The sequence below is a fragment of the Globicephala melas genome, chromosome X, assembly GCF_963455315.2.
Source record: "Globicephala melas chromosome X, mGloMel1.2, whole genome shotgun sequence".
Lineage (NCBI taxonomy): Eukaryota > Metazoa > Chordata > Mammalia > Artiodactyla > Delphinidae > Globicephala > Globicephala melas.
In genome coordinates, this window is record NC_083335.1 from 84767512 (window position 1) to 84791997 (window position 24486).

The 24486-nt window shown below is 52.9% G+C and overlaps 2 protein-coding genes across 13 annotated transcripts; both read right to left on the reverse strand.

Moving 5' to 3' along the window:
* Positions 1 to 748: 748 nt before the first annotated feature.
* ERAS (ES cell expressed Ras) lies at positions 749 to 4842 on the reverse strand. The gene is made up of 2 exons (XM_060292979.1): positions 4047 to 4842; positions 749 to 1494 (listed from the first exon to the last, which is right to left on the reverse strand). The coding sequence occupies exon 2, from the start codon at positions 1448 to 1450 to the stop codon at positions 749 to 751; it is 702 nt and encodes a 233-aa protein (XP_060148962.1). The 5' UTR covers positions 1451 to 1494; positions 4047 to 4842.
* A 206-nt stretch (positions 4843 to 5048) lies between these two features.
* On the reverse strand, positions 5049 to 24126 carry HDAC6 (histone deacetylase 6). Of its 12 annotated transcripts, none has more exons than XM_030846761.3 (29): positions 23949 to 24122; positions 22765 to 22905; positions 22552 to 22680; positions 22328 to 22416; positions 20088 to 20172; positions 19959 to 19999; positions 18910 to 19006; positions 18666 to 18763; positions 17572 to 17676; positions 17379 to 17447; positions 13650 to 13776; positions 13488 to 13553; positions 13337 to 13396; positions 13169 to 13258; positions 12539 to 12645; positions 12382 to 12449; positions 11967 to 12138; positions 11745 to 11873; positions 11405 to 11573; positions 10961 to 11094; positions 10361 to 10429; positions 10059 to 10251; positions 8423 to 8572; positions 6924 to 7098; positions 6347 to 6813; positions 6159 to 6263; positions 5879 to 6025; positions 5653 to 5781; positions 5049 to 5437 (listed from the first exon to the last, which is right to left on the reverse strand). In XM_030846761.3, exons 2-29 carry the CDS (start codon positions 22873 to 22875, stop codon positions 5369 to 5371), a joined length of 3450 nt encoding a protein of 1149 aa, XP_030702621.2. In that variant the 5' UTR covers positions 22876 to 22905; positions 23949 to 24122; the 3' UTR covers positions 5049 to 5368. The 12 variants fall into 12 exon arrangements, 11 of the variants coding, with proteins under 11 accessions (XP_030702621.2, XP_069900839.1, XP_030702620.2 ...); XM_070044738.1 differs by having other exon boundaries at positions 22783 to 22929; positions 23949 to 24096; XM_030846760.3 differs by having other exon boundaries at positions 22765 to 22929; positions 23949 to 24096.
* Between the last annotated feature and the right edge of the window lie 360 nt (positions 24127 to 24486).

Below are 24486 nucleotides of genomic sequence, written 5' to 3' on the forward strand. Positions count from 1 at the left end.
GGCCTTGAGAAAGTGTATTAGTCAAGGTAGGAGGATAGGATGTATTTTGTTAGTTTGATATGTGATGTTTAGTTATATAGTATAGAAGCCACTCTATCTGTACTCTTACCCCAGCCCTGAAGGTATTGGGAGTTGGCGTGGTAACTGGTTTGTGGTCATGGCCTGTGCACTGGCTATTCCCTCTGTCCCTAGTTATCCACAAGTTTTTGCCCAAATGTCACCTACTCAGTAAGGCTTTCCTTGACCTCCCTGTCACTCTATTCCTTTGCCCGCCTTTAATACATAGCCTTATGTTATATCTACAAGTGCAGGGATTTTTAGTGTCTTGCTTGCCTCTATATCTTTTGTACCCAAAGCAGGGCCTGGTACACAGGGGTCTCCCCCACATTTCTTGAATGAAATAATTCTCACAATTCAAGTAACATTCTCCCCAGTCTCATTCCCACCCACATAACACTTGGCATGGAGGCAGGTTTGAAACCTAAGAACACTATTTAATTTTGCACAAAATCAACTTGACATAATATATAACCAACGCTACGGCCCCACATTGCCAAAAAGCCCATCACCAAAAGAAAACCTCCCCAGGAGAAGGGTCCATCTATCCCCAGTACACCGACAGTGTCCCACACAGCTAGTTGCTGGGGTCGGGGAGCGGGGTGGGGGGGGCGGGCGGGGGGGGCGGGTCTCAAGTGAAGGAACCACCACCCTGGTCTGGGGGAGGGTCCACTTTTCTAGACCAAGAACTTCAGGCCACGGAGCAGCCACAGCGGCACATGGCCTTCTGGTGCCGGCCTTTATCCCCACCTGGCCCTGCCATGGCCTCCTTTGCCATGGCCTCCCGGACTCTTTGGATCTCATGGATGAGCAGGGAAAAGGCCTCCTCCACACCTTGGCGTGTCTTGGCTGAGGTCTCCACAAAAGGGGCCCCCCAGCTCTTTGCGAGGGCTGCAGCAGCAGCACGAGCATCTCCGGTGGTGGTCACAAGGTCACACTTGTTGCCCACAAGGACGAGGGGCTGGGTGTGGTGCGGGCCCCAGGTGGCCCGCATCTGCTGCAGCTGGGCTAGAGACGAGGGGTCATCGAGGGCGAAGACACCCAGCACACCATCCCCAATCGCCACACACTGGTCACGCAGGGCCCGATGAGTGGCCTGCCCCGCCGTGTCCAGCACATTCAGAATGCAGCCTCCGTGGTCCAGGGCCATCTCCTTCCAGTAGGAATCCTGGATGGTAGGGTCGTGGTCTTCCACGAAGCACTGGTGGTTCAGCTGGATGGTCAGCGCGCTCTTTCCCACGCCACTCGCGCCCACTACCACGGCCTTGTACTCAGGCAGCTGCTTGCCAACACCCCTGGAGGGTGCCCGAGCCCTGTGGCTCTGCTCCTGGGAGCTAGGGCTCCAGGTGCCCAGGCCCAGATCAATCATGCTAGGCTTTGTTGGCAGCGCCATGGCCCCAAGTGGGCAGCTCAGGGAAGAGATGTGGACAGCAGGCCCTGCAGGTGGAAAGAGAAGAAAGACAATGGGGGTGGGGGGTTTGGAGGTTAGGTGAGACCATTTAGGGGCAAGGGGACAGCTGGGTGTCATCGAATCAACATTTATTGAGTGCCTAGTGTGTGCTAATCACCTAATATACTATAATACATTATTTATGTTGTTTATTCTCTCTCACTCCCTTTTACAACATAAACGCTGTGAGATTTTAAAAACAGCTTAATTAATTTATATACCGTAAAGTTAACCTAGCTAAAGTGTACAATTCAATGTTTTTTAGTACATTCACAGAGTTGTGTGACCATCGCCATAGTCTAATTTTAGAACATTTCCAGTCACCCGGAAAAGACACCCCCTGCCCATTAGCAGTCCCTCCCCATTCCGGAGGGAGGGCAGGGATTTCGTCGGTTTTGGTTTCGGATTGTGTCACCATTGGACCCCAACCTGGCACACTGCTAGTCATAGTTTGTGCCGAGCAACATTCCTGCCCCCAGGAGTTTACGTTTTAAAAGATGGAGACAATAAACCAAATAGGTAAGCAAATGATGAGGTCTGTTAGCCATTGTCATTGGAATTTAGTCTTTATTACTTATTCAACATACAGCTGTTGAGAACCTACTGTGGGGCAAGGACAAAGAGGTGGGGAAAAAACAGATTAAGAAACCCCTGGCCCTCATGAACGTGACATTCTAGTCAGGAAGACAGACAACAACAAAGATAAATCAGTAAAAAATGTTTCAGCAATAGGTGATAAGCAGGCAGAAGGTGCTTGGTTAATGTTAGGTATTTCTATTATAACTTAATTTTCATTCATTAATTCGAGGACATTCCTGCGTGCCAGGCATTGTGATGGGTGCGGGGATGGGGGGTGGGGTGGGGGGCGGGGATATGGCTGAGAACAAAATAAAGTCCCTGCCCTTGGGAGGGTTAGATTCTGAAAGCGAGAAAGAGACAATAAACAAGATAAGCAAGTAAATTACCATGTAGTTAGAAGAGGATGGGCACACAGCAGGTACTCAATTAGCGTTCACTATTAATACTAAGTCACCATTAACCCATTCAATACACATCCTGGTCTTGGTTCGGTGTGTGGCCTCAGGAAATGCATCATAATGGCTGCGGCCCCAAGTATCCCAGGAAGCCCTGGGACAGTGGCTGCTGGGGGGCAGGTGGTGGGTTTGAGGGATCCACAGGGGGTAGGGGTGGAGGGGGAGTTCTGTGGAGTTTGGGATCCGGGGGTCAGGGCTGGGGGGCTAGGTCCCAGGTGGGGATCTAGCTGTGGGGCCCTCAGCCCAGAGAGGATCCCTGAAAAGAGTTGTGGAATGTGCTCGCCCAGGAAGAAGGGGGCCATGATGAGGAGATGTAAGCAGAGGACAGAGCTGAGGGGAGGGGGGCAGCAAGGAGGCCAGGGCAGTAGTGCGGGCCAGCAGTGGGGGATCTGGACAAGCCGGGCGGGATTCAGAGATGTTCCGAAGGCAGGCCTGACAAGATTTGCTGAGGGACTGGGAAGAAGGGGAGGGAGTCCGGGCGACTGGAGAGGTGGGTGCCGTCACCCGAGGCAGGGCCTGGTGAGGGGGCCCTCGCTCTGGGCGGGGGGTCGCTGGGGCTGACACCGAGAGCACCGGACACTGGCAGCGGAGCGCCGGCCGACCTCCCGACACCTGGCGGGGCGCTAGGCCGACGGTGCCATGGCCGCTTCGTCAACAAGGAGCCGTGAGGCTCGGGGAAGTGAGCCGCGGTGACTGGCCCGAGGTCACACAGCCCATGGCAGGGCGACACGGGAATACGGAAGCAGCGCAGTGCCAAGTGCCAGTGGAGTACTGTCGGGGGCCTCTCCCCCACACCCGTACGCCTTCCTTTGTGTCACCTCCCTGACCTGAGGGGAGCAGGGGGCGCCCCCCCAAGCACAGTCCCACCTCATTCCAGGCTGGCCCGGGCCCCATACACGTATCCCCTAAGCCCGGGTGGCTGGCCAGCGTGGGGCTGGGAGGGGGGACCCCCAGTTTCACCCCAAAGCCGTGACCCCGTGCTCGGCCTGGACCTCCCCGCTCAGCTCCCGGCTCCCCGCTCGGCGCCCACACCCTCACCCAGACCCGTCCTTACAAAGGCGGTCCAGGGTTGCTGGCCCCTGAGGATGGGAGGAGACAGGGGAGGGTCCCCAACACCCGACCTCGGCCATACCCCCACAGCCCTAAGTGGAAGGACCTCTCAGGTCGGTGCTGGGGGGCCTGGGCGGCCCGGCTCACCTGTGTCCCGGGAAGGCCGGTGGCGCTGGGACCCGAACCCTCTGCTGCTCTGACAGGACTGACAGGGAATGAGACGTTGGTCCCAGCTGGGGGTATGGGGCGAGGTGGGGATGGGCGGGGAGGGAGTGCGCATGCGCAGCCAGCCGCCCTTGGACCCCTCCGCCGGCTCACCCCTGTCCCCCGCCCCGGGGTGAGTGCTGGGTCACTGCCCGCCAGGCAAGTGTGCGCAAAGGAGGTCTTCTTGGGGTGCGCTGTGAGCGCTGACCCCCGCTGTGTGCCCCATGCATCCTGCTGCACCTCTTCCTTACCTTATCCCCACCTGGGACGTGATTTTGTGTTTTTACTGCGTGGGGGATGTGTCAGATTTTTGACCTGAATGTCCAGACTTTGCCAAATGTTTTGTGAGGGCCTAAGGCCCTGGAGCTTGTGCTGCCTCAAGTGGGCTTTTTGGTAGCGTGGGAGAGAGTTGCGTCCGGTCCTGGAGGGAGAGAGTTGCAGAGGAGGGGTTATTTTGTAAAGGCAGAAAGAACCTGATTTGAGATGGACGTGTTCCAAGCTACACCATTTTGTAGACTCCCTTGCAGCTATGGCAGTCATGTGACACAATTCTGACCAATAAAATGTAAGCAGGAGTTGTGAGGGCAGGGGCAACCACAATGCTCCTTCAAAATGGATGACTGAGCTGACCCTTCCCCGTCCCATTCTCCTCTTCTTGATTGGGTGGGGCTCTGGTGGTCATCTTGGGGTCAGAGGGTGGCCATGAAGAAAAGTCCAGGAAACCTCAGCCCAGACTCCTTTGAGTTGCCAAAGCAATTCTCATTATGTGGGAGAAATAAAACCCTAAAATTATCCCACAATTCCCCACCCTTGGTCAGTGGTAGACACTCCTTCCCCCAGGAAGCTACCCATGACGACCAAATCCAAGTATGTTAAACCTGGACCCCCCAACCCCCAATCAAGACAAAGACAGATGAAGACACGGAGGCCTAATGAAGACACTTCATGATAGTTTTCTTGCCTTCCCAGCCCAGGGTGTAGCTGGGACTGGCTGTGAGGCTCCTATTTCTAAGGCAGGAGCTCATTTTCTCACAGATTCCCACCATTTAATCTCTTATGGAGCCAGCCAAGCTGCTTGCTCTATTTCCAGTTAGTTTTTGGATGAGCAGGGGGTTGACCTGATAAAGACCCACACCCTCATTCCTTCATTACTCATCAGCCCTGTTGGCCAGGAGGGTGAGCTTCTTTACCCACTCAAGATTAAAAGCTTTCTCCAAGTTTTGTAATAGCTTGTACTTTATTACATATGCAACCCCGCCATACCTGCCAGTTGATCCCCCTCCCCTCCAAAGTATCATCTTTATATCAGCCCCCTCTTGGGGTCACTGAGCTGCTCCTCTTGCCTTCTGGAGCAGAGTAGATGGAGTCCCTTGAGCAGGCAGTGGGAGATCTATAATTGATCACAGTCCTCTTACAAATATATACACTTAAATCAGCACCCTGGGGGAGTTGTAAAGGGTCTTCAGGATGGGATGGAGTGAGGCTACCCCTCATCAAAGGTATAGCTTGGAATGAACTAAGGCTGGTCTATCTTGGGTCTCAGAAGGTGAAGAAGAGGAGCACACTCTGGGATTTAGTGTGAGTGGAGCATGTTCTCCCCAAACTTGTTCTGGTGGGCGATGTTCTTCACAGCTAGGAGAGCCTGAGGAGGAGGCAAGAGAGGGGAGGTAAGAGTGAGCACCCCTCTACCTCAGCCAGGAGGCTACCCCCACTCCAGCCCTCAACCGCCCTGTCTCTTGGCCTATCCCACATGCAGAAGGGTCTCCATTCGCCCCTTATGCAATCACAAAAGGTGTGGGGGGGCAGGGGGGAGTGTGAGTGAGTGTGCACACATTAGAGGGTCTGCCCAGGGCCCACCTTGTGATGAATGTAGGCCTGACAGTGGTAACACCAGGTAGACAGGTCGGCGTAGCTGAGTACCAGCGGGTGTCCCGAGCCTTCATGGTGTTGGAGCATATGGGCATTGATGTAACGACTGCAGTAGACCTGAGGTTGGGGAGCGAGCATTGGGTGGGGAATCAGCACCCACCTGTGGTTTGCTCCTGGGCCAACCTCCACCCTATCCCTTTCCTCGGCTGCATACCTGGTAGCAAGACAGACACACCCAGTTCTCCTGGAGGGCTCCACAGTCCTGACAAGGTTGGGTCACATCCAGGCCTGCTTCAGGTACAGGGCATACTGCCACCAAATGGGGACACCAGGGCAGTGGTGTTACAGCATAAAACATGGCCTGGGGGTGGGTGAAACTGAGTAAGGTAGGGACTCCACCTCCCCATTATATGTCCCTATAGCCCATGATCCTACGTGGAGGCACAAATGGGCATGAGAAGGAAACCACTGTTCTAGCCTCTCCCAGAGCTCACTTGGTCAGTGTCAGCATGGTCTCCAGTGACATGCATCAGTACTGACTCATTCATGTCCTGACCTCCAGCTGCCTCTCCTAGTAGCTCCTCCTCTTCTGGGGGTTCCTATACACACAGAGATAAGAAATGAATCCGGGAGGCCTGATTCTTGTCCCTTCTTCCCCCTACCTGGGTGTGGTGGGCCTTACCTGTGCCTTGTCTAGTTCCAAGGTCCTGAGATTTCCAGTCAGTTTACTGGGGGATATCTGGGTTGTGGCTCCTCGCATGGGTGACGCTGGAGGAGTCTGATTGTCAGTGCATGAGGCTGGAGGGCTTTGGATCAGCTCAGCTCCCCCCACAGCCTCCTCCGAGGTGGTCTGGTCCAGCGTGGCATCCCCCGTGGCTGCCTCTGAGGTGGCCTGGTTCAGCGCAGCAGCTCCTCCCATGGCTGTCTCTGATGACTGGTCCTGAGTGAACTCCATCACAGCTGTCTCTGACGTAGTCTGGCCTGGAGTGGACTCTTTCACAGATGTTGCTGAGGTGGCCTTCCCTGTGCCTGCCTCCAGAATGTTCCCTTCTGGCATGGTCATCCCCTTGGCTGACAAAGGATTGGCTGCCTGGGGTGCCTTCTTGGTGATCAACTTAGAACTGGAGGGTCCCTCTTTATCTTTGACCTCTGGAACCATGGAAGGGAGATCCTTGAGTGTGGGTGCTATCCCTTCTCCCACCTCTAATCCCTGCCCTCCCCTGAGCCCCCACTGCCCGCAGTTCCCCTCACCCACTCACTTGTGACCCGCAAACTGCACCAGTATCTGCGATGGACTTGGATGGTCTCGGAGATCGAGGCCAGGGCCCCTGACAGTGGGGGCCGCAGCAGGGTCAGCAGGGGTGGCGGGTCCCCAAGGAGGGAGTGGGTGCAGGCGGCCATGGACTCCGAGATGGATGTCAGGTTATAACCACCCTTTGTTAAGGAAAAGAGGAGGGAAAGGTATGATGAGGGGGGTCCTCAGAGAATTTGGGAGATGAGATGTCCTGCCTCCCAGTCTCCCCTTGGGGTCCTGCAAGTCTGGAGGGTAGGTACTGGGGACAAGTAAGTAGAACCCACATCTGTCAGATGGACAGCGCCCACTATGTGAGGTGGTTGTTGAGGGGGACAGAATTGTGACATAAAGTGCAAGATAATAATAACCACAAGAATGACAGTACTGATGGCAACATTAGTAAGCGCTGACGTTCATTAAGTGCTTGCTGTGTGCTAGACCCTATTCTAAGCACTGAATCCTCACAACCGCATGTGCTGAATCCGTGCAGGAACCTGCCTTCACAGTATGGGAACCCCTGGCTCTACCCACAGAAGGCGCTGCCCTGCCCTGGTACAGGAACAACTGGTCTTTCTCTCTATGTGAATCTGTATCCTGACCTGGTATGGGAACCCTCTTTTCTCACACTCTACAGGAACCCCAGTCTCTGCTCTTTTTCCAGATAAAGTAACTGCGGCTCACAGTGGTTAGATGACTTGTCTGAGGTCTTAACAGCTGGTAAGAGGCAGCACTGAGGTTGGAACCTGGGCTACCTGAGGAAAGGGTCCACCACCCTGCCCTGCCACAGGCAGGCCTGGGCACACAGTGGGACATCTTACCAGCCAATTAATCTCTCTGTGACTTATTGTCCTCATCTGTGAAGGAGTACAAATGACAGCACAGAAGGTTGCTGAGTGGGTTAAACTAATGTACGAACAACGCATAACCATAAGAAGCCACAGCTCTTGCACAGGGCTTACCATGTGCCAGGCACCCCTCCACGATTGGCCATCCACACCTTACAGACAAGGAAACTGAGGCACAGGAGGTGGGGGCACTGAGTACTTTACAAAAGGTCAGTGAATTTCCTTTGTCTCAGGATTTTGTTGGAGGTAGTTCAAGTAGAGGTAAAAAGTAAAGACTCTGGAGCCAGGCTGCCTGGGTTCAAGGCCTGGCTCCGTCATTATTAAATGTGTGACCTCCAGCTAGTCACCGCAGCTCTCTGTACCTCAGTTTCCCTGATCTTGAGAGAGGAAAATGATGAGGTCAGTAGACCTTACCTCACAAGGCTGCTTTGTTAAGTAAATGCATTAATAATGCACGTAAAGTGCCAAGAAGAGTGTCTTGTACATAGTGAGTGCTCAATTAAAGTTGCTAATGCTGGTGTTATTACTAATGCCCACTGTGTGCCCACAACCCCAGGTGGGGACATCCAAGTCTTCCCGACCGCCCTCCCACCGCAGGAAGAGGGACCGAGACAGCTACCTCTAGGATAAGGATAATGCGGCCATTGGCCAGGCCCATCAGCAGGTGGGTGAGGTGGGCATAGCCCTCAGGCGACACCTGGCAGCTGCCCAGTGGGTCCCCCCGGGCAGCATCGAAGCCAGCTGAGACCAGCACCAGTTCTGGGTTAAACTGAGGCAGGGAGAGAAGAGACACATGAGCATGAGGGTGGGGGCGTGGGGAGGCAGCAGTTCAGGGAGACCTAGAGACACAGACAAGGACAAACGAAGACATGGCAATGCAAGTCAGAGAGATGGAGACATGGGACCTGGAGCCCGGGAGACACAAGACCAGAGCCCTGAAAATAGGGAGGGGAGGACATGGAGACACAAGAGAGATTCAGAGACGTGGACACATCAGACACAGATTTAGAGACCCGAGATACAGAGATATGGAGATGTGAGAAACAGACGGACAGGGTCATGAAGCAGAGTTGTGAGATGTGGAGACTCATGTCAAGAGATAGTGACATGAGACGGAGAGATATGTCCTCACATACACACCCAAGGGTGAGACCAAGAGGCACACACTCCCCTCCCTGGGTCAAACATGGGACACATGGGCACAACACAGGGTTTTACACACATGGTACCAAAGAAAGGTGCACACGTTTCCATCACAGAAGATGACAACACAGGTGCCACACACAGAAGATGGTCACATATAGTCACATACACCCACACACAATCAGACAGTCTCACACAGACCAGACTATACATAGTACTAGTCACACACGCACACACAGTTTCTCAGAGGGAACAGTAATCCACAGCTACCCCTGCACAAACACAATCATACACATGCCACCACCACAGTCACAATAGTCACATGTGCTGTTGCACCCACAGGAGGTGGTCGCTTGCACATGGTCACACACACTATTTCATAGAGTTACACACACACAGAGATAGTCACAGCCAACTGTGCACAGACACACATACACATCTGAACACGCATGTCTGCACAGAGGTCACAGAGATGGCGCTCACTTTCATCTACCCTCAGAGTTAGTCATGTACACATGATTTGCCACACATACACACAGTTTACACACGGAGGAGGCAGTTACCTACAGCCACTCACACAGAGTCAGGGAAATGTATATAGGCCATAGGAGAGAGAGATGACTGTCACACACAGCCTTCCACATGCAGAAAGTCACACACTGGCTGTCAGAGAGAGCAATGTCAATGACGTACAATATCACATCCACCACACAGAGCAGCGGTAGTGACAAATAGCTCCCCGTGCAGAGTTTCACACGTGCTCGAACCCCTCTCCACCTGGCACGTGCAGTTCCACAGAGATGGCAGTCACATGGGCAGTCACACACAGATAGGCACTAGTGATGGTGTACACACAGGACAGGTGCACAGCCAGGCACGCCCCCAGGCAAGACCACCCCCGCACACTCCCAAGTCCTCACAGTTACACACAGAAGGCAGTCACATACAGCCACTGCACAAACATACCCAAAGGCCATCAGTCACATCCCCTCCCCCAAAGCCATCACAGCAGCCACCTGCAGGTCCTCTCACAGGATCAGTCACTGAGACATCGGACACATGCACGCCTGCTGCCACCCACACAGTCTTGTCACGTGCGTCCTAAATCGTACCTCATAGGCAATGGGAAGCACCAGACGATGCCAGGCAACCAGGTAGTCGGCGTCACCCAAGCGGGGCCCATTCCAGGCCACGTTGACGGTGTAGCCCGTGCCTGCAGCCTGACCTATCTGGCTGCTGGCGCCCTCGTCCCCCATAGGAAAGAAGGCGCCATGATCATAGCGGTGCAGAGAAATGTACAGCACGCTGCAGGAACACGGTGGGAAGGAGGGATGTGCCTGGTTAGCGAGGCACCCATGAGGCATGGCCCGCCCACCTCCCTGACCACACCCCACCCCCTGCTGCAGCCCCTCACCTGGGGTCCTCCTCAAATATGTGCTGAGTTCCATTACCATGATGGACGTCCCAGTCCACGATCAGGATCCTGAGGAGGGAGGGGACAGCTTCTCAGTTACCCCAGGACACTTGCCCCCTGGGGGAGGGCAGGGACTAGACCCCTGGAGTCTGTATGCAGGGGCATTTATTGTGGATGGGAGGACCCTGGGTCCCTGGGGAAAGCACTGGGTAGCAGGCTTGTGGGTCCTATCAGAGTCCTAAGGGCTTCACTGTGGGCCCGAGCAAGTGCTCAGGGCCAGATCCCGGGCGTGGTATGGGTAAGTGCCAGGGGCTAGATTGTGGGTCTTTTGAAGGAAGCACCAGAGGCCGGACCCTGGCTTCTGTTGGGATAGTCATCAGGGCCAGAAATTCTGGGAAGGGGACCCTAGATGCTGTTTTATAAGCACGTGGTTGCCGCAATCTGGGGATCCGATCTGGGTAAGCACTGAAAGGCTAGATCCTTGGTCCTTTTCTGGAAGTGCTGGGCAATTGGACCCTTGGGTGGTTCAGGGTAACTTTGGGGGCTGTACTACAGGGCCTGCTGCGTAAGCACCAGGCGGTGGGGGCAGGGAGCACTTACCGCAGCGCACGCCCACTGACGGCCTGGGCATGGCGAGCAGCCACAGCCACAGAGTTGAAGAAGCAGAAACCGCAAGCGGCATCCCGCTCTGCATGGTGGCCGGGGGGACGCACCACAGCAATGCCATTCAAAACCTGGGGTAGGGGCAGGGAACAAAGATTAGACCACCCACCCTCCCCGCTTTCCCTTCCCTTTCCTCTCCTCTTCCATCTCTCCTGTCCCTCTACTATTCCACCAGCTGCTAGGGGCCCCCAAGCCTGTAGCCCCCATCCCACTGGGTGCACTTCCCCAGGAGCCAGGCCTCTGGTGAGCTGGGATCTCCTCCCATTACATGCCCCCTTTCTTCAGGCCTGGCCCACCTCTCAGAGCCGCCTCTTTCCCCACCCTCCACCCCCAGGACTTCCTCTCCTGGAGCCCAAGGTCCCCTCCCCAAAGTGCAGGCACCTCTCCTGCCAGCACAGCCTCCACCAGGCGGCAGGCGGCGCCAGCAGCCAGCTGCGCACAGGTGAAGGTGCTGGGGCAGATGTAGATGGAGTCATAGCTGGCGCCCTCGCGGTGCAGCTCCCGGGTCTTCATCTTCTCCGTGGCCCGCAGACGATCCACGTGCTCAGCACTGGAGGCACAGAGGGGGCACTCAAGGGGACAGCCAGGTAACTCTGTCCCCTCCACGTCCTCTCCTGTGTCTCGCAGCAGCTCCACGTAACAGAGGCAAGCCCAGGCTCCAGCCCCCAGGGTGGCTTGCGTGCTCTGAGGCCCCACCCCAACCGGGCCACAGGGGTCTGACCTGTGGCAGGTGAGCAGCTCAGCGTCCGTGGCTGGACGTGCGGGCAGGGCGAGACAGCGCCCGGCAAGACCCAACTCCTCCAGGTGGTGCATGATACGCTTGATGCGCTGAGGCGTCTCGGGGTGGTGGCTAGGAGTGGGGGAGTCGGAGGCAGGGCTTAGTGCGCTTGAAGTGGGGGCTCCCTCCCCTCCTCCCACTTAGCCCGGCTCTCTGACTGCATACTTGTCCCACAAGTTGTAGTGATCCATCATCTGTGGGTCATAGACCAGCCCTGTGCGAGCCTGCAGCACCGGCCACGTCAGGATTGGGAGCTCAGGGGGCTGCCATGGTCCCTCCGCCTCCTTCTCCTCCACATCGTCCCCCTCCACAGTGTCCTCCTCCTCCAGGGTCTCAGCTGCATGGGGAGGCCACATTCACCCTACTCCTACTCCCCCACCCTGGATCCCCTTAATACTCTGGAACTCAGTTTACCCAAACCTAAAAAGGGGTGGGAGGCCTGAAACCAGGGCCCAGTGAGAGAGGGCCTGACCCTCCCCCACCAAGGCATCGAGGAAAGTCAGAGTGGGGTCTGGAGGAGTCTCCTCCCACAGCTCCTTCCCTGCCCAACCCCCCACCCAGCGCACTCCCTGACAACTACCTGATCTCACGAAGACCTCCCAGAAGGGCTCAAGGGCTTCCAGAGCACAGGATATAGACGCCTGGGCACTGGAGGGCAAGGGAGAGGAAAATGTGACCAACTGGCCCCTGAGTGGGTAATGAGGGGCCTACTTCTCCCCTCCTCCACCTGGGCTCACCTCGGGCAAGGGGCGCCAGGGAACTCCAGCACGGGGCAAGGGTCTCCCAGAAGGGTGTGGAGCGAGGCGCTGACGCCCTCAGCCAGGGAGCGGAGGTTGTAGCCACCCTGGGAGAAGGAGTTCACATGAGGGAGGGCAGGAAAGAACCAGATGTTACCAGAGAAGAGTAGGGTGTTGTCAAGCAACAGGGCATTTTTTTTTTTTTTTTTGGCTGTACACGGGCCTCTCACTGCTGTGGCCTCTCCCGCCGCGGAGCACAGGCTCCGGACGTGCAGGCTCAGCGGCCATGGCTCACGGGCCCAGCCGCTCCGCGGCATGTGGGATCCTCCCGGACCAGGGCACGAAGCCACGTCTCCTGCATCTGCAGGCGGACTCTCAACCACTGCGCCACCAGGGAAGCCCAAGCAACAGGGCATTTGAAGGCTGACTTCATTTCATGTGCTGGACAGTATTATGGGATGATTACTAGTATTCTAACGACCATTTTACATAAGGAAAGCAGAGGCACAGGGAAGCTGAGTGACTTAGGAGAGGTTGTTCAGCCAGTAAGTGGAATTGCTGGGACAGGACTGAAAGTTGTTCTTATGTCTTCCAGGATCCACGGGCTGAGAGACGAAGTGAGTCACTCACCTCCAGTGAGAGGATCAGCTTGCCTCCTGCCAGACCCATGAGCAGGTGGGTTAGCTGGGCGAACCCTGCCGGAGTGGCGGCCATCTCGCCCTGGAGGGACGAGGAGGGTCAGCCCTGCTCTGTGCGGCCCCCTTCTGCCCTCCTGCCATCCCAGTGCACCTGCCTTACCTTGAGGTCCCCTTGGAGGGCATCAAATCCAGCAGCTACCAGGACCAGCTGGGGCTGGAACTGAGAGGGAAGGAACTACATGAGGCCACCTGCCCTCACGGCCCTTCCCTCAACATCGCCTCTGCCCCAACACACCCCAGACCCCCAGGACCTCAAGGGAAACTGGCAGCAGGACGTGCAGGAAAGCGGCGATGTAGTCGGCATCTCGCATCCCCACCTGCAGACAGGGAGGCATGATGGGGACGTCCTGCCATCTGCCCTGAAGGGCAGGGGTGGGCCTCATTTTGGGGGCAAAGGGTGGGCAGATACTGACCTGGTTCCAAGGCACATTGATGGTGTATCCCTGGCCTTGGCCAAAACCTGTGGTGGACCAGTTGGAGGCTGTAAGGTGGGGCCAGAACCGACCCTGCTCGTAGCGGTGGATGGAGAAATAGAGGACACTAGAGGCAGAGAAAAAAAAGAGGTGGGGGTTGAGGAATCGGTCCCCCCAGAAACCCCCAACCCACAGCTACCACAGTTGACTCAACCATTCATTCATTCTCTCATTAATTTCTCCATGAATTCTTTAATTCATACATTCATTCATTCTTCCATTCAGTTGCCAGCTTATTCATCCTCTCATGCATTAATTCTTCCATTTATTTATCCATTACCTCACTCACTCATTCATTTGCTCTCTTACTGAAATTGCTCCCTCAGCAAACACTGCTGCCCCTCTCAGTGCCCACCCAGTTCTAGCTCTGACACCCTGAGAGCTATCAAGTCTATCCCACCCCCTAGGGCTCCTGACCCTGTGGGGGACTCTAGATCATGCTTGCCCACCCACCAGCAGGACAAACCCTGTGACACTGGAGGCCCACAGAGGCATGAGGCTCTTAGTTGGCGGGAGCCGGCTAAGGCTGAAAAGAACGCCAGGCAAGGCTAGGGAGCTTAGTATTTTCCCTGAAGGAAGTGGGGAGACTCAGGGCCTAGGGGTTAGGAGGGGTGGGACTTGGTTCTGTACATGGAGCTGGAGTGGGGATGCTGGCTGGGGATCCATGAGGCCAGTGAGGGGGCAATTCCTTGTCTCCAATACCTTACAGGCTACCTCTACTATTTCTTCTATTTTCTAGGTGAGAAACTGAGCACTCAGAGCAGTGAGGGGGGCTGACACAGAACAGATACTGAAAAGACACAATGGTATATGTTCTGATAGTAAGCCAAGTAGGAGGGCTTGATTCTGACTGAGGCGATCAAAATGAATATCTCTCATCCATCCTTCCATCCATCTGTTCATCCACCCCCTGCCTTGTTCCAGAAAGGACTTAAGGCGGCATTTTCTTCCTTTTTTAGGGAAATGCAAGAAATAGTGGTAAGCAATAAATCTAGACAAACTTAACAGTCACATTTTAATAAATGTTGATAATATAGTTGTGAAATTAAATGCAATTGGTATACAAGGATTTTTGGAATTGGGGGATAAAGACCATGTGAAAGCTCTGGTCTTGAGGAGATGGGAGATGACTGTTTTACTTTTTTTTTTTTTTGACTGTTTTACTTTTGACTCTAACAGATAAACATACAGTAGAACATAAATATTATCATCAGGAAAGATAGGAATAAAGAAAAGATTTGAAGAAAGTCCACCCCACAAGAGAGCCACCAAAGCCAACAAACAGAAGAACTAACACCCAAGGAAATTAAGTTTATAAAGCAAATAGAAGGAGATTTTAAAATAAGTTCAACTGACTTCCAGTAAAAGAATGGTGGACTGATAGCACAGGTATACCTCCTCATTATCCTACAATCCTAGTCAAAAGATAGTAAAGGAATTTTAAACAAATATCAACCCAGGAAGACAGAAAGTGGGAGAAAGGATGTCAGACAATTAGAGACTTCAACACATCTCTGGAAAGTAGTCTGAGGCTCCAGGGGCCACAGAAGGCCCTCTCCCATGCTGAACAGGTTGGGAAGTCACCCAAGACAATCTGAGGTTTCCCTTCTGGAGAAGTCAAGCACAGATCCAGGTCAATGCTCACAAAATCAATTCTGAATAGCCAATTCACTGAATAACCAATTCACTAAATTTACTTGTTTCTTTTAACTACTAAGCTTTAGTTTACTAAATGAATTCTTGTTAATTTTCTTAGGCATAATAACAAGAATTCCTTAATATCATTAATCATTCTTTTTCGTTTTAAAAGTGCATTGGAGGCAATAGCTGTGTTATTTTGTGGATATATGACTATATGCATAGATATGAAGAACTGTGAATATATTCAATGCATTCTTTATGAATAAGAATGTATAAATGAAAAAAATCTATCCATGACCTTCAATCTCCCAGCTCCCCATCTCTCAATCTCTTAACTCCATCAGGAGGGTCCTGGCTGGAGACAAATTGGATAGCCCTTAAAATACTATTATGAAGACAAGGAAAACAACTAAACTAAAGCTTAGTAGAGCATAAACACAGAGAGGAAGAAAGTGCTCTTGAAGCTTAAAAGAAGGAATGGAAGGTAAAGTTGAGGAAATCTCCCAGGACACTGAGCAAAAGGAAAAAAGAGACAGAAGACATGAGATAAAAAATAAGAGACACAGAGGATCAACCCAGGAAGTCTAACATCTGACTAACAGAGAGACCAGAGAGGACACAGTAGAAGAAATCATCAACAATCTAATAGAAGAAAACTTCTGAGGATTTAAGAAAGGCATGAGTCTTCAGATGTAAAATATCTACCACTGGTAAGCAGAATGAGGGGCAGGGTGAAAATTCACAACACCAGGGATAATAGAACCTAAAACCTCCCAGAGAGGAAAATATATCGGAAAGGAATGAAAATCAGACTGACATCTAGACATCTGTCAGCAACACTGAATGGTGGAAAATAATAAAGCAATGTCTGGAGAACAACCAACCTAGATTAGATAATGGGCCACAGGAGCTCAGGAACCATGAGAATAAGTGGAATTTATGCAGTCAATTCAATAAAAGGCTGGATAAAACAGCAACTATTTAGTAGTGTCCCCTACTGACAAGGATGGGCTCAATCACTTTCTGCAGGAAGGGTAAGGTGGTTCTCTTTCTGGAGGGAAGTCTGGCACTAGATTCTAGACTTTCAAGCACAGTGACCCTCTGACGAATTGGAAATTCATCCTACAGATATACTCAGAGGAGTATAAAATTATACATTTACCAGACTATTCACTGTAGAATTATCTGTAGAGCAAAGACTAGGAAGACCTATAAACGTCCTGGGGTTAAATGGCCAAAGGTATAGCCATACAATGGAACACTGTACAGCTCTTACAAAGAACGAGATGCTTTTCAGAGGAACTAACATGGAGAGGTGTCCAAACCATGCTGTTAAATGCAAAAAGCAAGTTGTTGAAGAAAATGTAGTGGTAGTATGTTAATAATAATAATGATAATGATGAATATTCGTACATCTACAGGAAAAATTCTGTAACTATCAACAGTTACTTTTGACGTGATAAGAATTACAGGAGACTCACTGCTTTAGACGTTTTGATATTTAATTTTTTTGTTTGATTTATGGCCATGCCATGTGGCTTATAGGATCGCAGTTCCCCGACCAGGGGTTGAACCCCAGCAGAGGCAGTTAAAGCCCGGAATACTAACCACTAGGACACCAGGGAACTAACTCCCTTTAATTTTTTAAAGAAATAAAATTTGCAGTATTGTCATAATCGGAAAACATAAAGTAGTAATTTGAGGTTCACTCCAGCTCCAGGATAAATTGGTGAACGAGATCTCCAAGCATTTGTAGGCTCAAATCTCGTCTCTTCAACTTCTTCTCTCTATGACCTCTTAACCTGTAAGCCTCAGTTCCCTGATCTGTAAAATGGGGAACCCAACAGTCCCTGTCTCAGAGTGAAATTAAGAGACAGCAGACACACAGAGGGCAGTACCAAGCCTGTTGCCAGGGCAGGCCCAACAAATGTGAATGCTTCCCCTTCCCTCCTGGGCCCCCTCTGGCTGCGCCTGTAAAGGTGGCGGGTGGCTGGGAGTCTAGCATCTAGGGTGGTACTCCGGGCATACCTGGGGTCTTGGTCAAAGGTGAACTGTGTTCCTTGACCGTGGTGCACATCCCAATCCACGATAAGGACCCTGTGAGTGAGAGAGAGGGGGGCACTATGTAAGAAGATCAAGGAGCATCTAGGGGAAGTGCCTAGACCAAGATACCCAACCCTGTGCCACCCTCATTACACCCGCCCTGCTGCTTGCTGCTGACCTCTGAATGTCATGCTTCTGTTGAGCATAGCGGGCAGCCACAGCCACGTGGTTGAACATGCAATACCCGTCCATGAGACTGTGCTGGGCATGGTGTCCAGGAGGCCTGGGAAGGGCAGGGAAGGCCACAGATTGATGGTGGTGAGGGGTCCTCCTCTTCAGAGATGGACTCTTCCCTGCTCTCTAATCCTGGACCACCAACTCCCCCAGTGCCGATGCCTGCACATCTGCCAGGAACTGAGTAATTGGGTCCCTCAGATCCTCACCCCCAGTCTACTCTTCTCTCTCTGAAGGAATTTGATAATGCTCATTAAAATTATCAATGCATACACCCTCATACCAAGTCCTTCTGCTCCTGGGGACTTAGTCCACAACCTATATAACAAAAAGGGTGAAATAACATGTTTATAAATGGATGATATTTGGTGCAGCATTTTTTGGAAACAGCAAATGATTGGAGAGAACCAAAATGCCCAGTGGTAGCAGGCAGGTTAACTTACTGTGCATTTGTATAATGGCGTTCTACATGGGTCTAGGCTATACATTGTTAAGAGAAAAGCTTTCCAAGATATATAAGTGAAAAACGCATGATACAGGGAGTGTGTCGAGTGCTACCATAATTTGTGGCTAAAAAAGGGGAGGTAGGAGAAAAGCTACGTCTTCTGCATTTCATCACTTCTGAGATGCCAATGATGAGAAGATGTACTGTGATTTTACATGCCAATAACAAAGCAGAAAATGCTGCCAAAGGAATTCTGAGACACCGTTGTTTATAAGATGCATCTGGATTTCAAGATGTTTCAAATATGAAAAAAATATACATCTTAGAATCAACAAAATATGGTATTTATTCCATGAAAGGCACAGAATATTTCTGGGAGGACACAAGAGTCGTTGGTGACAGCGACTGCCTCCAGGAGAGGAAGCAGGTGTCTGGAGACGGGGGTGGGGAGGACTTTTACTTGTACCGGACCCCCAACCTTTTTTAACATTTGATTCTTGAACCATGTGAATATACTTCCCATACCATTACCTTTTACATTTGAGAAAGGAATTTTTTGTAAAGTAAAAAAGCCTTATGCTAGTGGGTCCTACCTGATGATCGCCATGCCATTCCGGATCTCAGCCCTCAGGACTGCATCCACCAGCCTGAGGACGGAGCCTGAGGCCAGGCAGGCGCAGGTGTATGAGTTCTGGAGAGACAGTGGGGAGCCAGAGAGGGAGTGAGGGAGATAGCAGCCCTGTCCACTCAGCTGCCCCGCTCCAAGGTGGGGTGGATGTAGGGATGGGGGACCCCGGGATTGCCACCACCCTCTGCCCTCACAGTTCTCATCCATACCGGATGCAGATAAACTGAGTCATAGGTATCTGCTAGGACACGGAGTTCCCCCTCATTCATGTACTGGGTCGTCTCCATCAGATCAATGTATTCTAGACTGGGTACATAGATGGGGGATGGGATTCAGGGGCCCGCCTCCCTCCCTGGCCCTGAATCAGGGCCCTATCCCCTTCCCAGCTGAGTCCTCCATGCACCAAACCCCTGGACAAGTCAGGCCTCCTCAACTGTCAATCCAGGGAATAGCTGGGATGTAGGATACCTTCCCTGCTTCTTCCCCAGCCTGCCTCATTTCCAGTAACAACCCTTGCCCTCTACTCTGGCCACATCAAATCCTACCTCCAGGTCTTTTTTTTTTTTTTTGCGGTACGTGGGCCTCTCACTGTTGTGGCCTCTCCCGTTGCGGAGCACAGGCTCCGGACGCGCAGGCTCAGCGGCCATGGCTCACGGGCCCAGCCGCTCCGCGGCATGTGGGGTCTTCCCGGATTGGGGCACGAACCCGTGTCCCCTGCATCGGCAGGCGGACTCTCAACCACTGCGCCACCAGGGAAGCCCAGTACCTCCAGGTCTTTGACCAGACAGTTCCAGCTGTCTGCATCTCCCTTTCCTCAGCCTTCTGTTTCATGGGACTCATTCTTTTTCTCCTCTTAAAGCTCAGCTAAGATACCCCCTCTGCCACACTAACTTTCCTTGAGCCATACCACATCAGGACTCTTACTCTGGGTTCCTTCAGCCCCCTGGGGGAACCCCCTGATCACTCTGTCCACATATCCATCATCTGTTTACACATCAGATTATAATAACAAAAAGAGCTCATCAGGGACTGATGATATGTCAGGCACCATTCTAAGCACCCGACACATATCAAGCCCTCCTGAGGAGCTCATGTTTACTAGCCCCCAAGTTACAGGTGATGACACTGAGATTCAGAAAGGCTCAGTGACTTGCCCAAGACCACAGAGCCCATGACATTCCTTCCCAAAGCATCTGGCCTGCCCTGGTTGGCCCAGGGCAGCCTCCTCCCCATCCCTACAAGGCCCCTAAGCCTTCACCTGTGAACCAACATCAGCTCCTCCTTTTCGGCAAATCGGGCCTGGGGAGACATGAGGAATAAAGTGCTAAGGCTCAGGCTGTCCCACCAGCTGCTGCCCTCTGCCCAGGATGTCGGCTGGGGGACTCACCTGAAAGGACACACAGCGATCCAGGAGGCCCTCCTGGATCAGATGCTCCTTGATGGCATGGAGCCGCTCAGGGCCTTCAGGGAAGCTGGGTTGACAGAGATACAAATACAGATATAGATACAGATATATATGACACTGGTGAGCACCACATCTGTTTCTGCACATCTTCCCCATCTGCCCTTCCACAGCTGCTGACGCATGAAACTTTGGAGTCATCCCTGGCGTCTGTTGGTCTCTGTTCTCATGATATATGCAGAGCCTGGCCCTCTCCTATCACCCCCACTGCTGCTACCATAATCTCTCGCCTGGGCTATTGCACTCAGCTGGCCTCCCAGCTTCTGCCCTTGCTCCCCCAACAGTCCTTTCTCTGCACAGCAGCCCAGACACTGGTTAAAACTCAAATCAGGTCACATCCCTCCTCTACTCAAAAACTTCTCCTGGGGCTTCCCTGCTGGCGCAGTGGTTGAGAGTCTGCCTGCCGATGCAGGGGACAGGGGTTCGTGCCCCAGTCCGGGAAGATCCCACATGCCGTGGAGTGGCTGGGCCCCTGAGCCATGGCCGCTGAGCCTGCGCGTCCGGAGCCTGTGCTCCGCAGTGGGAGAGGCCACATCAGTGAGAGGCCCGCGTATCGCAAAAAAAAAAAAAAAATTCTCCTGGCTCCCAGCTCACTCAGGGTAAAAGCCAATGTCCTCCCCATGCCCCAGAAGGCCCTTGACGACCTGCCCCATCCCCTCTTTGACCCCTATCTCCTACTGCTCTCTCCATCACTCACTGCTTCTCCTACACTGGGCTCCTCCCTGTTCCTCAGTCAAACCAAGTACGTTTCCACTAGCTCTTCTTCCTGCCCAGGACAATCTTCCCCCAGATGCCTCCATAGCTCACTCCCTCACCTCCTTCAGATCCCTGCTCAGATAGTAAGGCCTTCCTTGATCATCGTATTTAAAACTGAAGAGTCCCCTCCACTGCACTTTCTGCTACTCTCCCTCCCGCTTCAGTGTTTCTCCACAGCACTTCTCTTTCTAACACACTTTATCACTTGCTTTTTCCTTGTTTACTATCTGTCTCCCTCCTCTAAAATGTAATCTCCACAAAGGCAGGAGTTTTGTTTGTTTTGTGCACTGCCTGTCCCTAGCGCCTCAGGAGACGGTAGATATGTATTCAATAATGAAGTCTTTTGCCATCCTGAGTCTTCCACTGGGATAGGGGAGATAGATACTAAACTAGTAAACATATAAGTATAATAATGGACAAACAATGGCATGGGCTAGGAATATCTTGATGCTCAGGTGTGGGGGAAGGGGAGTGGCTAGGCAAAGTCCTCTCGGAGGGTCTCCTTGAGATGTGAATGTTAACTAGGAGACAAGTAGGTGGAAATGAATCTCTGGAAAAGGGATTGGCCAGGGTAAAGGCCTGAGATGAGAGAGTGCCTCGCATGTTGGAAGAACAGCAAGGGGATCAGTGTGTGTGAAGTGAAGCAAAGCGAATGAGGGGGAGGATTGGCTGACGAGGTCACCGTGGTGATATGGAGCCAGATCACATGGAACCTTAGAGGCCAGGATGAAGAATTTGAACTTTACCTTCAGGGTAACACCCTGCCTTTGAAGGACTTTAAGAGAGAGAATATCATCTCGTACATATTTTTTTAGGCTGTTGTGTGAAGAACAGGAAGCAGGGGTGAGGGTGGAAACAGGGAGGCCTCTGCAAGTCTAGGTGAGTGATGATGGTGGTGGCAGTGGAGGCGGTGAGGAAAGGTCAGATACTGAATACATTTCAAACACAGAGCCAAAAGAATTTGCTGATGGATTGTAATGTGTGACTGAATGGGAAGTGTAATTCTTCCATTTCAGCACAAACATCCCTTCTTCAAGGAATCCTTCTGGGAACCCTGGATGCTAGTCTAGGGTCCTCTATTAAACACTCTTGAAAGCTCTGGTCTTAGGTCCTCCTTCATTAAACACCTCACACTGCTGATGGCGGTTTAGTGACCTGCTCTCCTACTCATCTGTCAGCTCCCTGTCGGTCTTGTCTGACACATTTGTATCACCATCTCCGGCACACAGAAGGCACTCAATAAATGTTTGTTGGCTAAATGAAAACAACCCATTCAAGGCTGAGCCCCATCTCCCTAAATCATCTGCTTCCATTCTCTAGGCTAGATTAAGACAGGATTCGTTCTTCTAATGTGCTCTAAGTGTTTGTCTTTGTATGGCTTGGGTATGGCCTGGAGGAGCCAGCCTCACCTGTCATCCCAGAGGCAGTGGAATTCATTTAGCTGCTCATCGAACACCAAGCCAGTGCCAGACAGTGTCCTGGCCTCCCGGTTCAGATCCTGCAAGGAAAAAAAATGGGAGAGACTGATGCACTGAGGGTCTGAGTCAGAGGGAGCATCCCACACTGTCCAGGATGGAGAAGCTCAGGGTTTTGATTGTCACAGGAGGTTAAATTGCGGCCAGGCCCCTCTCACCAGCCCTTGCAGCCCCACGACTAGGTCTTGCTCGGCTGCTTGACTAAGCTTCTTCATTCTGCCTTTCTTCTTTACCTCCGCTAGATTGGGGCTGGAGCGGAGTACGGCACCCTTTTTAACACCTCGCTTCTGCCAAACAGAGAGAAGGGTCAGAGTCCAACGCACGGTCCGCTGCTCCCCCTCCCCCTCATCAGGGCAGGTCTGGGGCCTCACCGAGGTCTGGGGTCTCACCGAGGTGACGCTGGAGTCGTGGGCGGGGGGATGGGGATTGTGCCTACTCCTTCGCTGTCTGGTTGTGGTGGAATCCTGGCCGGTGGAGGTCATGGCTGGGGAGACTTCACCCCTCACGCGTTTCTTGGGGGTGTGGTGGAGGTGACTCTGAAAGGGCCCAACGCCCTGAAAACCCTACATCCCAGCCCTTCCCAGGCCCCGCCCCCTACGCTAGTCTCTATCCCTTTTGCTATCTATTCCACACCACCTTCTAAACTCTGCCTCTGAAGGCTCTCTCCCTCCAGCAGGGTGTCCATTCTACCTGGTCCCGCCCATTCCACTAGGCTCCACCCCTTTAACACTATTCTTTCTCCTTTCAAAGTCTTGCCCTTTCACAGAGCAATTAACCCCCTGGCTCAGTCCGTTCTAGAGCCTTCCCTTTTCAGCTAATCACCGCCCCTTCCGCTCTGTCAAGCCCCATTCCCAGACCCTTTCATTCCTCAAAGCCTCGCCCAGACCCCACCCCTTCTCAAACCTGCCCATTCCAGCCAATCTCCCGGGATAATCACCCACTCTTTCACTCAGCCAGACCCAGCCAGGGCCCCGACTCCACCCTTAACGATCCACTTAACTCCACCCCTTTTCGGCCCGACCGGCACCTTCCACTTGGCTAGATCCCGCCCCTAACGTTTCAACAAGCCCAGCTCCTCAGGGGACTGCCCCTTTCCTTCCACCAGGCCCCACCCCCTACCCAGGCCCAATCCCTAACGCCTCACCAAGCCCCTTCAGCCAGTTCCGAGCCACCTCCCGCTAGCCCCTCCCCCTTCCCGCCCCCGCCGTCGACGCGGGCGCAGCCCCTTTTTCAAACTCCGCCTTTGGCTTACGCCTCAAAATTCCCTGAGCACCCTCTTTTCCGTTGGGCCGGGGCTCTCTACAGCCCGCCCCAATCCCTCCCACACTGGGGGTCTTGCCGCAAGGCCGCGCCCCTCGTGCGGGCCACACCTCCCGCGAACTCACAAACTGCGGGTCTGCGCGAGAGCTGGCGTCGCAGGCCGTGCTGCGTCTGTATGAAGCGCGCGCCAGCGGCTGGACGATGCGCTCGGGGTCAACCTCGCCCCTCCCCCAGCCACCGCCGCTGTCGTTCTGGCGGCCATGGCCGCCGTCCCTCCGTCCCTGTCAAGTGTTACCTTAGGAGCCCTCCGGACCGGCGCCAACTGTACCGTGCGATTAACTCAAGAGTGCAAGCAAGCAAGGCCGTTAGAAAGGGGCGTCTTCTCTCCTCCCAGTGGCTTCCCGCGGGACGCGCCGTGATGACGTAGTGAGGGCGGGCTGGTGGGCCTGGAGCGCGGTGGGAAGTGGACAAGGCTGGTGGCGGCCAAAATGGGAGTGGTGATGTTAATAAATGTGAGGATTTTCTGAGTTCATATTCGCTAAGGTGGTACACAGGAAGCACTCACCAAATGTTAGCTATTAATATTCTGCCGGGAAAATGAATGGTGGAGCGGAAGGAGTCTTAGTAGAGGCAAATAACTGTGATGATAGCAAGTAATATGTGACAGGCATTGTCGCAGGCCACAATTCTATGAGGTAGTTCCTTAAAGCTGTTTTGAAGATAAGGAAACTGAGGTTATGCGACTTAGCCATGTGACCTTGAGCAAGTTACTGAGCGTCTCTAGGCTGCAGTTTCCTCATCTGGAAAATTGTGGTAATTATAGTGCCGGAGCC

Excerpts from the sequence above, each read along its gene's own strand:
- ERAS (XM_060292979.1), bottom strand. The coding sequence starts at position 1,450 with ATGGCGCTGCCAACAAAGCCTAGCATGATTGATCTGGGCCTGGGCACC.
- HDAC6 (XM_030846761.3), bottom strand. The coding sequence starts at position 22,875 with ATGACCTCCACCGGCCAGGATTCCACCACAACCAGACAGCGAAGGAGT. Across the intron at positions 7,099-8,422 it reads GCATTATCCTTATCCTAGAG|GGTGGTTATAACCTGACATC; the intron begins GTAGCTGTCTCG and ends TCCTTAACAAAG. Across the intron at positions 6,814-6,923 it reads GTGCAGTTTGCGGGTCACAA|AGGTCAAAGATAAAGAGGGA; the intron begins GTGAGTGGGTGA and ends CCATGGTTCCAG.